Raw genomic sequence first — 16,880 nt, 5'->3', positions numbered from 1 at the left:
ACTTCACAGCAAAAGATGCAAACTCAGCAGCCTGCTACAAGTGCTTTAATCAGATACTGCGATACTGTCAAAGGAGGTAACACCTCAAATCTGATGAAACACCTGGCGACGAATAGTGTTTTGTTAAAAGCCGAGAAATGCACCGTATTTGATAGCTTGCTGCAAGACCTCACGCCGTGCACATCTACTGCGGGTGTGGTGCCTGTTATCGGACCCGGAGTTAGCAACATCCCCCAAAAACCCGAAGAGGAGAGTCCTGGCCCCTAGCCCTGCCAGTGTAGCAGAAATGATGACGGATGAAGATGGCAGCAGCAGCCGTTCTTAATGTTGTTTGTGTGTAATTCACGTTGAGTACGCTAACCATGTTATTACATTATTGCATGTAAGGTGAACTAGCAAACATCATAGCTACATGTGTATAATTCCGTCGAAGCACAGGCAGACGCAAGTGGTTTTCTGTCACTGGTTTATTTGAAGACTTCTCTCCAAAGCCACCGTGAAAACTATACAGCATTAACAAAATAAAACTCAGCGTAAGACACAGCACTAAAAATAACACTGTACAACAAACACGATAAATGAATAAATACCTCGTTGGCTGCATGCTGCAAAAAGGGAATTAGCCGCCGTTCTTCTGAGGTTTCCTTTAACCGTTTACAGTTTTTCTCCATTGGTTTGGCTCATTTCTTGAAACAGACTGTGGCAGCACAAGGTGGAAATAAAGTAAGTACGCTTCACAGTTTAAAAAGACAACGCCACCCTGGGAATTTCACCCAGAGAAAACTGGAGGTAACACTAATCACTAAGAAGGCAGTTAGGTTTGTTATACTCAATACAGACGAGGTTCAATGATAAAATAAGTTGACAATTTATTAATTAAAACAACGTTTAAAAGCACAGTCATAAATATCAGTGTACAAGTATGCTAAAAAAAAAAAAAAAAAAAGGTATTCAGAGCCGAGGCTTACCACAAACTCAAAAAAGAAGACACACCAAGATACAAGTGCAGCACACTATCACACACTCACACTAATAAACTAAGCAAGGCAGGTGTGTACACTCAAAGGATCCCACCACCAAGGCACCCTAGTCTCCTCCACGTCGGCACTCCGCATCTGAATAAAAGAAACAAAGAAAATTTTAATATAGTACAACAAACTGATGTGTAGCGCTGGGGGATAACCCAACTGCAGGACCACACTGGTGATCTACAGCTAGAAAAAGGGCCTCCCACCAGTGGCGTAACAAAAATCCAAACTACAAATCAAAACAACAGAAACACAACATACAATCTAGATAAAACTCTAAAATATGGAGCAAACGGAATCGCCGTATTGCTCCAACTTGCCGTCTGCATGACTATAAGTTAATTATCCAGTCAGTCAATCAGTATGCACGCCAGCCGACCCGCGTGGCATGCATATGGCCGTTGTCCACGCCGACGTCCACTTTAAAGGCTGGCAGCAGTAGGAAAGAAACTTCGCAGCCGGAACAGACAGTAAAAACAAAGTAAAACAAAGCAGCAGCACTTCGGTTCGCGTAGCGTGGCGTAAAACTAAGGCCCACACTTCCTGCAAAGCATAATAAGTAATTACTATAAAAGAACAATAAAAAGGCAGAGATCGTAACAAAAGTTGATTACGTACCGAGTAAGCCGCGTCATAAACCATGAGCAGAATGGCTCAGAGGAGGCTTCTACAGCTACGACCTACAAACAATAGCCGTTTACCACCAAGTAAGGTAATGTACACGCTACAATGAGTAAACACCTACCAGCCACGATGGAGGCTTCAGAAGTGTAACCCGCAAATGAGCTCTGCAACACCAAAGGGAAGTCAGGTGACCAAAAAGGAGATCACAGGTAAGCGATCCAGGGACACTCAAATGGCCACTATTTATACTAGCGCCCCCTAATGCGCCAGGCTGAAAGTGGGTTGGACCGAGGGATAACATTCATCCTGCCACAAGACATTACATTCTCAAAACTCTAAGATCATTTGGCAAAACACTCTTACAGTTCAGCACAACACTATAGCTCACCTGCAAAAGCTCATATCTCTTCCAAAACTGTTCACTCAGGCTTCAATCTAAATCCCTTTCTCATTTAAACAGTCAGTGTCTCCAAAATGGCAAAGATCCTTCTCAATAGCTTTGGCTCATTTCTCGACACAGATCCGACATTCTCATCATTCTTGGTGCTTTTGTCAAAATAAACCTGGATGGTTGATCACAACAACATGGTCCACCTGCAAAAGCTCATATCTCTCCTAAAACAGTTCACTCATGTGTCAAAACTACATTTCTTTCTAATCTGAATAGTCAGTGTCCCCAAAATGTATCGTCCCTTTGGCATTGTGTGAGTACTGCCATACAAAATGTTTAGATGTTTTGTCACTATGGAGGACCAACAATATACAACAGAAAAGAGTAGCCTCCAAGGTTTGACATCACAGATTGCACTCACACTACCAAGGAAATCATAACCATTTTTTATTCACACGCAAAGAAAGTTTCATACATATGTAAAAAGAAAATGTACATTACAGTAGTAAATTGTATGAACACAAAATCAAAAAACCAGGACTTATTCAGTGGTCGCTGTACTCATTCTCCCGCTCTTGTCCACTGTCTCCCTTCCTGATTATTTACACGCTGTTGTCCGTCTGGCCACAGATTCTCATCCACATCACAGCGGATACTTTCTCTTGCGATGCAGTGAGGGAAGAAACGGCGTGCATGCCACAACCATCCCCTGCATTGATCTCCTGTAATGTCGTCACACGCTGCGTCCATAGCATGGAGCAGGGACGGCTGATCCTGAGCATGATGCTCATACACTCTCCACCTCCAAGCAGAGAAAAACTCATCTATCGGATTGAGGAAAGGAGAGTAAGGTGGTAGGAAGCCCATGACCATCCTTGGATGCGCTGCAAACCAGCCCCTAATGAGTGGGTTATGGTGGAAATTGACATTGTCCCACACAATTACATAAATGGGTAAGTGAGGCCCTATGAGACCACTCTTATTTTCAGGGATAAAATCGGTATAAAGGCGATCCAAGAAGATGAGGAGCTTGTGTGTGTTGTATGGGCCAAGACTGGGGATGTGAGTGGCCACACCATTTTCAGAAATGGCAGCACACATAGTTATATTGCCCCCTCGCTGACCTGGGACATCCACTGTGGCCCGGTGGCCAATAATATTACTGCCACGTCTTTGGCCCTTGGCCAGGTTGAAGCCAGCTTCATCCACGAACACCAGGATGTGAGGGGTCTCATGTCCTTCCAATGCCATTATTCTCTAAAATAGAGTAAAGAACATACAATCAGTCATACAGAAGAGTCATATACTACAGTTAGACAATTACATGTCCCCCCCCCCACAGGTTCAATATACTACAGGCCACTACTCCAGTGGTTCTAAACTAGTGATAGGCCTATGAGGAAGTACTGCAGGGGTATATGATAGAAAGGGGAGTGGGAAATACTGATGAGTCACTGAGATGTTACAGTAAAACCTACAGTATTAGATAGATTTGATTGGGAGACAACAAAATAAGGATTATAATGAGAATTGTATCATACAGTAAACTGATTCTGAAATCAGGTAAAGGAGGTATTGAAACCAAATAAGTGAACTACTGCTTACTATGATTACAGGTAAGGTTATAATGAGAGACAACCAGTAACTGACTTACATTTACATACTGGTAGCGCAGCTCCTTCACTCTGTCAGAGTTCCTCTCAAATGGTACCCTGTAGATTTGTTTCATTGTCATCTGATGCTTCTTCAAAACCCGGTCTATTGTGGAGATGCTTATTGTGTTTATATTCTGGAATATATGATTGTCCTGAAGGATGGCATCACGGATCTGTCTGAATGTGATGGCATTATTTGCCATCACCATGTTACAAATCTCTTTCCTGTTGTTCATTGAGCAGTTTTCCTCTGCCACCCACATGAGGTTGTCGTCCAATCCTACACAAAGAACAGAATACAGTAGGTTACCAGTGTAATTGTATTATTGTTTTACTCACAGTAACTTCACCACAATCCTAATGCAACATTGCACAGTGACTGGAATACTACTCTAAACTGTATAAATTATGTAATTCCATAGTTTACAGTAATTTGTTCAATATCTTTCTTGTCATATTTAGTATCAAAACATTCCACTAGTCCTCTCCACCTGCTAGTATAGACCTACTACTGTAGGCAGATGCACACAAAATCTCTACAGTAAGTTATACATTTTTTGCCTCACGCACAGTGCAATGTCCTATGCAACATATAATTCCATCATCGATTATATAGAGTACATACCTGTTTTCCCTGTGAAAGGTTTGGATGATGGAGGAGACTGTAGAGCAAGGCACATTAGGCTGCACTCGACGACCTGCCTCTGCCATTGTGAGGCCATGGTTTATGACATGATCTATAATTGTGGCCCGAATTTCATTCGGGACAGCACAATGTCTTCGCGCACCTCGGCCTCTTCCCCCTATTCCTCCACCACGCCTTCTCAGTCCTCCTCTTCTTTGAGGAAGAACTTCCCCTTGTCTGTTTGCTTAGCCTTGTCTATCCATGTTCAGAGGTATTATGTTCTTGACCAATTTTGACAATTGAACAGACAGTTGTGCATGCGAGTACTTATACAATGAAATGAAATCATGGTGACATGTTTTGGAGAGAATGATCATTAGACTGAGAATCAACTAATCAGTTTAGATCTACAAGATCTATTCATTTGGAAAATGTGCTAAATGTGGGCTAACTGTATAACTGTAGGCTACTTGTACTTAATCATTTGCAAAGATGCACTGAGACAATTGAGACATGTACTAAGGCATTTGCCATTTGATGAAATGAATGAGAAATGCCATTCTGTTGTGAACATTTGCCAAGAGGTTTGGAGGTTTGTCCATGTTATTTTGAGAATGTAATTTCTGTTTCAAGAAATGAGCCAAACCAATGGAGAAAAACTGTAACTGTGTGGTACCTCACAGGGGTACCACAACAACATCATCCATGTAGGAAACAGCATATGCAATTTGAGGAAGCAGCTACTGCTCCATGAGGTGCTGAAAAATAGCCGAGGCTTCAAAAGAGCCAAACGGAAGTGTGACGAATTGGTACGAACCATACAGAGTGGAGAAGGCCGTTTTTGTCTTTGGACTCTGCAGACAAGGGAATCTGCCAGTAAGTGTTGGTTAAATCCAGCATCATAAAAAAGACGAGCAGTGCTTAACCAGTCCAGGTCAACCCAGGCATTGGACAAGCATCAAACCATGAGATCTTGTTCACTTTGTGATAATCATCACCAATGTTCCCTGTAAGCTGCACGTGTGCTCAATTGCGCACTGCTGGCACGGTCTCTGTGCAGAAAAAATTATCCTTGAAGATCATTTTAAAGTTTTTAATGAGCTGCAGGATCCTTGTTCAGTGTGGGTGGAGAACAGCCAAGTCTCCTTCTCTGATAAACCTCCACATGTACCACTGAAAACAGTTAAATTAGTTTGAATTGGAAATCATGGCTCAAACTACTTATTCTGAGACCATTTCTTTATTTTTCACACCAAACTGTTTAATAAGATAAACTCTACACAGACTTCATCAAATATAACTAACACTTTAACATTATCGGGATTTCATAATACAAACTTTGATGGTTTTGATGAAGCTTTTTACTGTAGTCTCCGCGTCCTCTCCAGCGCCTTCTGGAATACCAGAAAATACCAGATTATCACGCATGCTACGAGCTTGTAGATCAATAACTGTTTCTTTTATTTTTTTATTTTCTCTATTTAGCTGAGTAACGTTGTCTGTGAGACATTTTACCGACTCCCTTAGCGTGGCATTTTCAGCAGCGAGCGTTTCCACCTGCTGCTGGCGGAATCCAGGGATTCTCGCAACGATTTAATTTCCCGGTGAAGAATCTCCACCAAGGACAGCCTTGTATCGAAACTGGACAATCGTTGATCGATTGACTCCAGTATGTCGACAAAATCTTTGCCGGCTGGCGATGTTGTGCCGGGGGAATCTGCCGGGCGAAGTCTTTTCGACGACGGCGTCTCAGATTTGGCTGGGGAAGCTGCACTCTGGCCCTTCTTCATCACGAGATCCTGGAAGCACTGATCAATGTAATCTTGGAGAGCCTCCAAACTCTCCCCGTTGTTCTCCAGGGTGTTGGAGATGATTTAGACAAATGTTGTTAGTTTAAAGACAATTGATAAGTGTATTTGGTAAAACTGAAGCTTAAAGGAATTTGTTCAAATCTAAACTACCATTCGCTTTAATTTTCCACCAAAATCTCCGGCGTCTGATATCAGTTACAACATGAGTCGCTTACCTTGTCCGTCACTTACCTCACCTACTGCCCCTTGGGATTTCTTTCCACTGTTATGCTGATGACTCCCAGATTTATTTCCCACTTAAAAAGATAAATGGCTTCTCAGTAGACCCTCTGCTCAGATGCCTTGATGAAATAAGGGCCTGGATGGCTTTGAACTTTTTACATTTTAATACGCAGAAAACAAAAGTGATGGTTTTTGGTGGCGATTCTGTGGCCACTAATTATTTGTTTTTAAATCTCATTAAGAGATTTAAAAAAAAAAATTACTTATGATGCACACTTGAGCACGTGTCAAGTAGTGCTTTCACTGCTAAGCCATTCAAATTGCAATGTATGAGAGCTTTCTTGCCGATTAGCTTAGCAACTGCCCCACGTTTAGTGTGGGGTGCCATAACACCAGACGTAGCGAGTGCCTCACCCTGCTAGTAGTTAAATACTTCTGATGTGACTTGACTGGCGAGGGGAGACTTGGTTTGCTACTGTTAAGGTTAGGTTGGGTCCCATGTGAAGTTGTTAAGAAGAGGAAAATTTAGGAGTGACAGCAGTGTTTTGAGATGTGAGAGATTTGCGACGTTTAACGCAAATCTTGCGTAGTTAGTGTGTAGTGTAGTCAATAGTTTTGTTGTGCATGTCAGAACAATGACGCGACTGCTAAATGTTACAGGAGTGATACATCTCCTGTTGTCAGGCCTGCAGGTATCAGGCTTTTGATGTTCTCCTTTATCTCGTAGTGGACAGAAATTATTTTTTGGGGAGGCACAAATAATTTGTGCGGCATCAGATTTGATGCAGAACAGCTGATTGTTCCGTAAATAGTTTGAAATGTTTGTTTAAAAAAATGCCTTAGCAGCATTTTTAGGTAAACAGCTGCAAAAATCTTTGTTTTTTGCAATACTCAGTAACTTTTTTGAAGAAGTAACTATATAATAATTGCCCAGCATTGGTCTTTATCTATTGTATTTTGCAGAGAGAGTTACAAAGTTTCAAAGTGGTGCTCCATGAGAGTCCTGTAGACAAGCAGGGGGGGAGAACGCAACTGCAAACCGCTGTTGCAATGCAGGAACATCTGCCTTAAAACAGTTAAATTAGTTTGAATCTGAAATCATGGCTCAAACTACTTGTTCTGAGGCCATTTCTTTATTTTTCACACCAAACTGTTTAATAAGATAAACTCTACACAGACTTCATCAAATATAACTAACACTTTAACATTATCAGGATTTCATAATACAAACTTCAAATCAACAAGAAAACAGCTGCAAACATGTGGATCAAAATTCATTAAAATAACAACATGTGGACTTCAAGGACTAAATACACTAAAGTGAAAGGAGGAGCAAAAAATAGAGGTTTAACAGAATTTGAATTAAGTAAAAGTAGTCACCTGTGATCTTTAAAATGGTCCAGATGTGTGCTGCTGTTTTTAACTCTCAACATTTCTTTGCTGCCACTGTGAATAAGATTGTGGTTTTTGCGTAATTGAATAAAGGTTACACTGACTCACTGCTTCATCTACTGGTACAAACTGGTATTACATGGAAGTACAGCCCAAAACCAGTTTAGCTTGAGTTTCTTTTTTCTGGACATAAAGTCACAGCAGGTGTTGTTTCAAAGCTGGTGGACAGATTTAGTTCATTTTTGAGGTTTTAAGAGCAACTGCTGTGAAATCATTTGCAGTTTTGGGAGAAAATGATTTAAGAGAAGATTTTACAACAGCAAAAGTTTAAATATGAATGAAGAATTGAAATTTAACTGAGGTAACACATTAAATGAATACATAAAAAATAATTTAATTTTAGAAAAACTAAGAAAGCTAAAATAAAAGAAATTGATATATAAAACCATATCTGCAATTTTGATACATGATTAGTTTGGTAAAAAAAGACATTCCTATAACTTTAATAATACAGTAACAAGTACAACTACTAAACACTACTGTGTCCTAAGGGAACAAAGGTTAAAATGTAACAGGGATAACATTTTAGAGAATTCAAATCCCTAAAAGGAAAAAACAAACTTGATATACATATGTATACATGCAGCTTCCTAAATGTAACATTCAGGATTATTCACTGCAGCTCCAGAAATCAGAGCTACCTCTGTAAGCTGCTATTTTGAGCCAAAGCCTTACCACACAACTCACAGCTGTAAGACTTAACTCCACTATGGATGAGTTGGTGTTTTTTTAAGTTTCCAGCATGGGTAAAAGACTTTCCACACAAGTCACAGCTGTGTGCTTTAAATCCACTGTGGATGAGTTGGTGTTTTTTTAAGTTTCCAGCATGGGTAAAAGACTTTCCACACAAGTCACAGCTGTAAGGTTTAACTTCACTGTGGATGAGTTGGTGTCTTTTTAAGTTTCCAGCCATGGTAAAAGACTTTCCACACAAGTCACAGCTGTGTGCTTTAAATCCACTGTGGATGAGTTGGTGTGTTTTTAAGTTTCCAGCCTGGGTAAAAGACTTTCCACACAACTCACAGCTGTAAGGTTTAACTCCACTGTGGATGAGTTGGTGTGTTTTTAAGTTTCCAGCATGGGTAAAAGACTTTCCACACAAATCACAGCTGTAAGGTTTAACTCCACTGTGGATGAGTTGGTGAGTTTTTAAGCCTCCAGCCTCTGTAAAAGACTTTCCACACAAGTCACAGCTGTACGGTTTAACTCCACTGTGGACGAGTTGGTGTGTTTTTAAATGTCCACTCCGGGTAAAATCCTTCCCACACTCATCACAGCTGTAAGGTTTAAATCCACTGTGGATGAGTTGGTGTCTTTTTAAGTCTCCAGCCAGGGTAAAAGACTTTCCACACAAGTCACAGCTGTAAGGTTTAACTCCACTGTGGATGAGTTGGTGTTTTTTCAAGTGTCCAGCCTCGGTAAAAGACTTTCCACACAACTCACAGCTGTAAGGTTTAACTCCACTGTGGATGAGTTGGTGTGTTTTTAAATGTCCACTCTGGGTAAAATCCTTCCCACACTCATCACAGCTGTAGGTTTTCTCTCCCTTTCTTCTGTGAGGTTTGCCGGCCTCCTGAGAGCGCTGACTTCTTGCTCCATGTTGGTCCTGCAGTGACAGAGATACAAACAGAGGCAGTGAGTGAAATGCAGTCGTGGAACAAACTGAAACTCCCTCCATCAGTGGAATCAAACATGTCAACAAACACATTGTAGGTGTGTTTCCACCACCTTCTGGTGGCAGTATCACATTACAATGATGTGACACAATGCGAGGTATAATTAAAATGACATTATTGAAGAAATATTGATCAACGAAGAAAATCTTTTCCGGAAAATTTTTTACGAAATTGCAAGAACAACTGATGATACTGTTGTTTCAGTGTGTGCTTATAAAATATGATCTTTGTATTTTCTTGTAACTTCTGTCATTTCTGATTTGAATGTAGATTCTGTATATATGGATGAGGCCAGGATGCAAAAGATAAAGCTGCTGTTAACATGTTTTTAAAAACACACCAGCTGAACACACAGTTTCAATAACAGTGTAACTGTGTTGTTTTTCTCACCTTTTGTGTTGAAGTCATTGTTTCCTCTATTGTGGCTGAGCTGAGTCCAAAATTGTTCCTCTGCTGCTCCAACAGACTCCTGTTACTCAGCTGGGACACGCACACACACACACACACACACACATATATACATTTATGTAGATAGATAGATAGATAGATAGATAGATAGATAGAGTCAAAGCAAGATGGAAATAATTGAACAAGCGAGCAAACTCTCAACATTTTTCCAGCATGCTGAGCTAATGATTAGTTGGTGTATTTCTGCAAACAGTCTCTCACTCTGTCAACGTGTTCACAATAAACTGTGAACACACTTCACCGACTTCACGGATTTTTGATGGTAGCATCAGGTGATGAATCAGGCGTCTTTATTTGCGCTGGAAGAAAATAAAATGCAGATGCATCTGGAGGTCATCCTATGAAGTCCTATTCTAAAGGCTGATAGGGCTTTGGAGTTGACGTCACTGGAGGTGGGCCACGCCCCCTTTCCGCCATGACAGTAGGCTAGACACAGGATACAGCTTCAGCTATGGTTCGTACGTGTTGTGTTATCAGTTGCAACGTTTGATCACACGATCGTGAAGGCAAGAAGCTGGATAATGGGCTCTCTTTTCATCGTTTTTCATCCTGGAGGCAACGTGAGGGATCCCATGTATCCGATATTACTAAACAAAGACGTCAGGCTTGCATTGCAGCGGTGAGACGAGCGGATCGAGTTCTGTGCAATCCCCAGCTTTTTGTTGGTTTGGTCTCCGCATCTTCTTTCCGGTGAGTTCTAAATTAATTCATATCACTATTAAAATGCTTTTAGTGTTATTTTCAATGTGCTGAGGTCATAGATAATGAGATAAAACATGCTAATGTGTGATGCTGCAGAACCACGTCATGTCATCATGTCGACTGAGTAGCTTATGATTTAGCGTTATTGCAGGCAAACCAGCATATGAAATGGATGTAACAAATCCAGACTGGGCACCAACACTGCTCAACATACTAAATTGCTCTCATTGTACACTAATCCGCACATAACTTCTAGATGAATCACACACCTGTCATGTGCACTAATTTTATCTTACCGCCTTTGTCCTATCCCGATCTATGCTTGATAAGATTGTTAAGGTTTGCTGTGTTTTGGTGAATATGTGTGGTTGTCAGACCAGCGCCAAATGAAACTTGCTCTTGTTGAGTATTCATAAAGCTGTTGTGTTGCATGTGTAGTTCATTGTAAATAATTGTACTTTGTGTGAAGTAGTTTCAATAAAACAGAAAAGAATAGTATACATGTTTGGTTTTTTTTATTCTTGATCTTATCACATGTACCTAGCAAGTACATAGAAATGAAATGCAAACTATTTACATGGCAACACACAGCTGGCATCAATCTTGAACCACAAAATGAAACATTACAGGCTATTTAGAGCAGCACATTGTTTGGAGAAGTATTTCCCAACAAGTTCAGGAAGACACACTTTAAGAAAGAAGTCTTGTGCTTGCTTTAAACGTGGTTCCCAGAAATCCACATCAGGGAAGATGCGTATGACAGGTCTCTCTGTGTCCACACAACGAGGTCACAGTGCAGTTTCATTCAGTCGTTGTGAGTGCAGTACCTGAAACACACAAAAACCACTTTTAAGAAAAGGTCTGTAATGAACCAAGGCTAATATAGATGGTTTGGCTGTACGTGCAAATCAAAAACTGTAACAAGGAAGTTGTTTAGAAAGTTATCATGTTCAAACCGACTTACCTTTCTTTGTCTTAACGACAACGTACAGTTGTCGCAGCGTGGAGGCATAAAGATGGACAAATCTTGCACCCAGCCGTTCGTGAATTGGATGTGGGCCTCCAGGGATTTATAATTCTTAAACTGGTTTGCTGTGTATGCGCTGACTCCACAGACAAGGTATGCAAAGATCGGGATAGGACAAAGGCGGTAAGATAAAATTAGTGCACATGACAGGTGTGTGATTCATCTAGAAGTTATGTGCGGATTAGTGTACAATGAGAGCAATTTAGTATGTTGAGCAGTGTTGGTGCCCAGTCTGGATTTGTTACATCCATTTCATATGCTGGTTTGCCTGCAATAATGCTAAATCATAAGCTACTCAGTCGACATGATGACATGACGTGGTTCTGCAGCATCACACATTAGCATGTTTTATCTCATTATCTATGACCTCAGCACATTGAAAATAACACTAAAAGCATTTTAATACTGATATGAATTAATTTAGAACTCACCGGAAAGAAGATGCGGAGACCAAACCAACAAAAAGCTGGGGATTGCACAGAACTCGATCCGCTCGTCTCACCGCTGCAATGCAAGCCTGACGTCTTTGTTTAGTAATATCGGATACATGGGATCCCTCACGTTGCCTCCAGGTTGAAAAACGATGAAAAGAGAGCCCATTATCCAGCTTCTTGCCTTCACGATCGTGTGATCAAACGTTGCAACTGATAACACAACACGTACGAACCATAGCTGAAGCTGTATCCTGTGTCTAGCCTACTGTCATGGCGGAAAGGGGCGTGGCCCACCTCCAGTGACATCACGCTCCAAAGCCCTATTGCCCTCCCCCACGCTTGTACCTGTGGCTTCCTGTCCTGGGGGTTGGCTCTTCTCCTGCCCTGCACCCTTTGTTCATATTCAAAGACTATTTTTCTGTATCTATTCTTTCCCCCTACCAACCGCCAGATTATAATGCTGCAGACAATCACAAACTCTAGTCTGTCTAACTCCAGTGTATACCAAGCAATCTATTATTCTCAACAGAGCTAAACTCAACATAAACTGAACCCACATTAAAGTTAGCTCGGTGCTTACCTTTAGATGAGCCCACAAACCGAGAGAAACTCCGTGATGAAGCTGGAAGTCTTAAGAAACAGATCAGGGAGCAGAGACCCACGTGGTTCACGCTGATCTCGGCTACGATCCAGGAGACAAAGGGTGTGCAGATCGATGCAGATATCGATCCAAACGTTGGTAGTGGTATATGTTCCTGTAAGTTCACTACTTTACTCCCGTTTCATGAAAAAGCAGCTCTCTCAGCTCGACTGCTCTCCTGCGCACACACTTTCTCCGCCCCCTTTTCCTGGCTCTGTGTCGATTTGTTACTGTGCGGTCACGTGACTCAGCTGCATAACGTAACCACGTGGGGTGTAATTTCGAAATTAGCGCCTATCTCCTTTTCCTAAACTCTTTTTTCTTGGCCTCGATGGAAACGTCATCATGGGAAGGAGATTTGCTAAGGACTCAGTGAAAGAGAAGAGCGGTGCTGAGAATTGGAACAGCCTTAGGCTGTATCCCAATTCAGGTTCTGCAGCCTTAAAGTACGCAGCCTTAATGGTCCACAAGGGCCGCGTACCCAAAGGCCGGAAGTGCGAGGCTTGTGAAATAGGACGGTCTCCATCGCGCTGCGTAGGTTGCCTAGCAACCATGATACCAACCGCTGGAAACTTTTCATACAGCTTTGTGTGACAGAAATGAAGAAGAAAAAATGTTTTGTTGTTCATTTGTTTGTTTGTTTCTACACGAGGTTTGTGTGATTTGATAAGTATCTGAGTCTGAGACCACAGGACTGTAAAACATGATTGTTGGGCTTCATTTCTGTACTGAACAGTCATTTAAGATTAGCTAGTAAATAACAATTATGTTATTCATGAGACTAAGTCAGTGTAAATATAATATGGCCAATATTATAGTTATCATATTAATCATTATTAGTTATTGCAGCAGTGAACTTGAACAATTCACGTGAAAAATTCACTTTTATTGTCACATCACATGTGCAGGTACACTGGTACAGCCCATGTGAGTGAACTCTGTGTCAAATACTGAGCTTCAGTAAAGATTCAAGTTTCAGTTATTTATATTTCCCATCACCTTAAATCTTCTACATCTTACAGTGTATAAATACGTATAGATGTATCATATGTAAGAGACAAATATTGTTCATTTAATTTGTTGGCATTACCAAATTTTGCTCAATGCTTACATATATGTGCACATACATACACACATATATGTGTGTGTGTCTTCTTCTTTTGGCTCTCAGCGAAGGCGGTCGCACTTTTCTCCTCTCCTGCCCTTATCTTCCCTGCTTAGCTTCTTACGTCCTTGTCTTGTCTTGTGCTTTTACTTACTTTTCCCTGGAACACTCTCTCAGTCTGTTCTCTAAAAGTTAAAAGAGAAATTATGGATTTGATCAACTGGTCTCTGAATGCATTTGACACCCCTTCTCAACGAGAAGTCTGGGCTCGGGTGAGCCTGACTGCTGAAGATATTGAGCTATTCGGAACCATGATAACAGGGTTCTTGCTGATCGGAGCTGGCTTGGCCCTGACTTATCGAAGAATTAAGGAAGCGGAACCGGCTGTTCAAACCCCCACAAGGCTGCCCACTGGGATTGAAATGATGGGACGAGGCGTGAGTTTCTCAAAATGGGCTCATTGAGTGCAGCACGGATAAGATCTTGGGGAACCACACGGCTGCCGTGAATACTCAGAACAAGACCTCTGAGTGAAAAACTGGATTACATCTGGAGGGGCTTGCTCGGAATAACACCTCTGGGCGCAAATTGGATCACATCTTGGGAAGTGCACTGCGGTCGTGAGTTCTCAGAACCTGCTCTTTGACCACAAGAATGACAACATCACGGAGCGTAAGGTTGATAACATCATGGAGAAGCTCACGGCTCTCCAACGGGAGATTGAGAGACCAGTGTTGGACTGTTAGAACAGCTTTGAAATTCATATGAGTTGTTCGCACTAAAGTAAAAACCACCATCACTTCATGCGGAGACCCCTTCGGTGCCAGCTGCGGTCTCAAGGTGGAGCTGAACAAAACTCCCTGATAACGACTGTGTTTAGACTGTTCCCCCCATTCCATGCAAGGCCACCTGGGTCGGCTGGAAGACTGTTTACTAAGCCTGGCGCGGCGAAGGACACTGTGTCAGCTGAACTCTGGACATACACACACACACACACACATGCACTGATATGAACACACTGATCCCCCCTCCCTTTCCAAACGCCTTCGATGCTTGTGCCCTATCGGGGAAGATGGTAGTTGACTGGACCATCGCAGACATGCTGCAGGACCGGATGCGCTCTCTACACCGGCTCTCTCTTACCCTTTACCCGCCCCTTTTGCTTGTCTTGTGTTTCTATGGTGTATTGATAGTCATGTGCTTTTTGTGCTGAGGTGTTTTTTCTGTTATCCCACTAGGAGCTCAGTCTGAGTGGAGTTTTTTTCTCCTCCTCTCTCCTCATGTTATGTATTTTCGTTGTTTTTTTTCTATCAGCCTACCTCTCTGACATGTCTCCCCAATGTGATGTTTGTGTGAAGTTGGTCAGAAGGTTCCTTTGTAAGTGCGCATGCGCCATTAGCGTGCTGCCTGCTGTAACCCTAATTTCCTTTGTGATTAATATTATAGTATATAGTATTCTGATTCTGATTCTGAAAAAGAAAATGTATGAGCTGTGATAACTGTTTCTGATAGAATGAAGAGTAGACTGATATATGAAATATTCCTTTATTGGGTGAGAAAATCAGAGCATGTCATAACTGCTTTAAGTCATACAGAATAGATATCAGAGCCTTAAACAGGCTGACTTCTGCTAAATGGGTCAAACTGGGCAGAAAGTATACAAACACATAACATCCTTATAGAATATGATGTAACACTATAGATCAACTTACCTCAGAATATATAAAGCATATAAACAATTACAGCAATATGATGCAACAAACACAGCAGTGCTACTAATCCAAAATACTCAAAGCTTCATAGAACTGAAACAAACATTTATTTTTAGCTCCATTCTGCTGCTGATACATACTTTAGGTTTCTGAACATTAAACTTGTTGCTGCCTTTCATAGTGTGTAACTTGAAGGCCCTGAGTACTTTCTCCCACACTGAAAACACTGGGATGATAACATTATTTGAACATTACCTAATAAGACTGATTCAGGACAGACAATTAGTTATGTTAAACTTTCCTAGCAGTCCTTCACAAACAGGGAACAGTCTGTCTATTCTCTCCATCTGTCAGCTGCTGCTGGCTCTTCCTCCTCCTCTTCCTCACACACTGCTGAGTTTGTCCTGGTGGATCATCAGGGGTGCAAAGCCTCACAGATGATGTGCAGCAGTGGGTCCCTCAGTCTGTCCTCACTCTGGACACTTGCAGTTGTCACACATGGAAATCAAATGTGTGATAAGCTGCAGGATTCAAACACAAGTGTAACTTATAAATACATGTTCATACTTTTATTCCACAATCAGAGAGAAAGAAACAGAGAGAGAGTGCAGGACAGACAGACAGGTGACAGTCTCAGGTGTGTACACTGCTACAAAACAGCACAAGAGAAGGAGGATTTAGTGTTTGTGTTATTACGAGTGCTAAACAAGAAGAGTTCCAGATGGTCCAGTGGACACATGTGTGACTCCTGTGATTAAAGCATCTTTCTTTCAGCTTAACGAGTGAACCGTCAGCTCGTTCAAACACATGTTAAAGTCCGTTTGGCTCGACACCACCGAACAGAGGCAGCAATATAACATAGCTAACATTAACAGTGCAGTGAATCCTGCTTGTGCCGTCATATTCAGGACTGCAAACCGAGCAGCATCACTGACTTTCAGCTTGTTGTGTTTGTGGATGACTGACTTTAATTATCCATAAAATCATCACATTCTCTTTAAGATTAAGGTCGACTATATTTATATTTTGTGAGTGTGTTGTTGGTTAAAGATGCAGTCCCACCACCTCTCTTACCACTTCTAATAGAAAAAGAGAAATTAAAATTTGGTGGGGAGGCCTCAGTGAGAACAACTGGTGCATCCGAGCCCAGCCATGTTACAGTTAAAAATAAACAGTCAAGTTTATTATCTAAAATTAAATCATTAATAATAAAAAACTTGTTCAACAGAGAGTGGACATTTAAAAGTGTCATACTGATCGAGACTGGTGGATTTTTGACAGTAGAGCTCAATGGATGTTGACATTTTT

The 16,880-nt window shown here is 41.4% G+C and overlaps 2 protein-coding genes and 2 long non-coding RNA genes across 4 annotated transcripts; all 4 read right to left on the bottom strand.

Moving 5' to 3' along the window:
- Positions 1-1,188: 1,188 nt before the first annotated feature.
- On the bottom strand, positions 1,189-2,299 carry LOC109201381 (uncharacterized). Its single transcript, XR_002061399.2, has 3 exons — positions 1,774-2,299; positions 1,647-1,708; positions 1,189-1,571 (listed from the first exon to the last, which is right to left on the bottom strand). It is a non-coding gene; the product is annotated as an uncharacterized LOC109201381 (long non-coding RNA).
- Positions 2,300-2,604: 305 nt separating this feature from the next.
- LOC102082563 (uncharacterized) lies at positions 2,605-4,499 on the bottom strand. Its single transcript, XM_005466075.3, has 3 exons — positions 4,324-4,499; positions 3,698-3,978; positions 2,605-3,300 (listed from the first exon to the last, which is right to left on the bottom strand). Exons 1-3 carry the CDS (start codon positions 4,418-4,420, stop codon positions 2,605-2,607), a joined length of 1,074 nt encoding a protein of 357 aa, XP_005466132.1. The 5' UTR covers positions 4,421-4,499.
- Positions 4,500-8,727: 4,228 nt separating this feature from the next.
- Positions 8,728-9,336, bottom strand: LOC112846321 (zinc finger protein 70-like; the record flags this gene model as incomplete). Its single annotated transcript, XM_025905842.1, has 1 exon — positions 8,728-9,336. A coding segment is annotated over one exon (609 nt), but the record flags the coding sequence as incomplete, so codon positions are not given.
- Positions 9,337-11,418: 2,082 nt separating this feature from the next.
- On the bottom strand, positions 11,419-12,163 carry LOC112846333 (uncharacterized). The gene is made up of 3 exons (XR_003219251.1): positions 12,113-12,163; positions 11,619-11,757; positions 11,419-11,481 (listed from the first exon to the last, which is right to left on the bottom strand). It is a non-coding gene; the product is annotated as an uncharacterized LOC112846333 (long non-coding RNA).
- Positions 12,164-16,880: the final 4,717 nt, after the last annotated feature.

Source organism: Oreochromis niloticus, linkage group LG3 (assembly GCF_001858045.2).
Source record: "Oreochromis niloticus isolate F11D_XX linkage group LG3, O_niloticus_UMD_NMBU, whole genome shotgun sequence".
Classification (NCBI taxonomy): domain Eukaryota; kingdom Metazoa; phylum Chordata; class Actinopteri; order Cichliformes; family Cichlidae; genus Oreochromis; species Oreochromis niloticus.
Note: the sequence above shows the minus strand (reverse complement) of the source record. Positions and strands in the feature narration are given on the sequence as shown.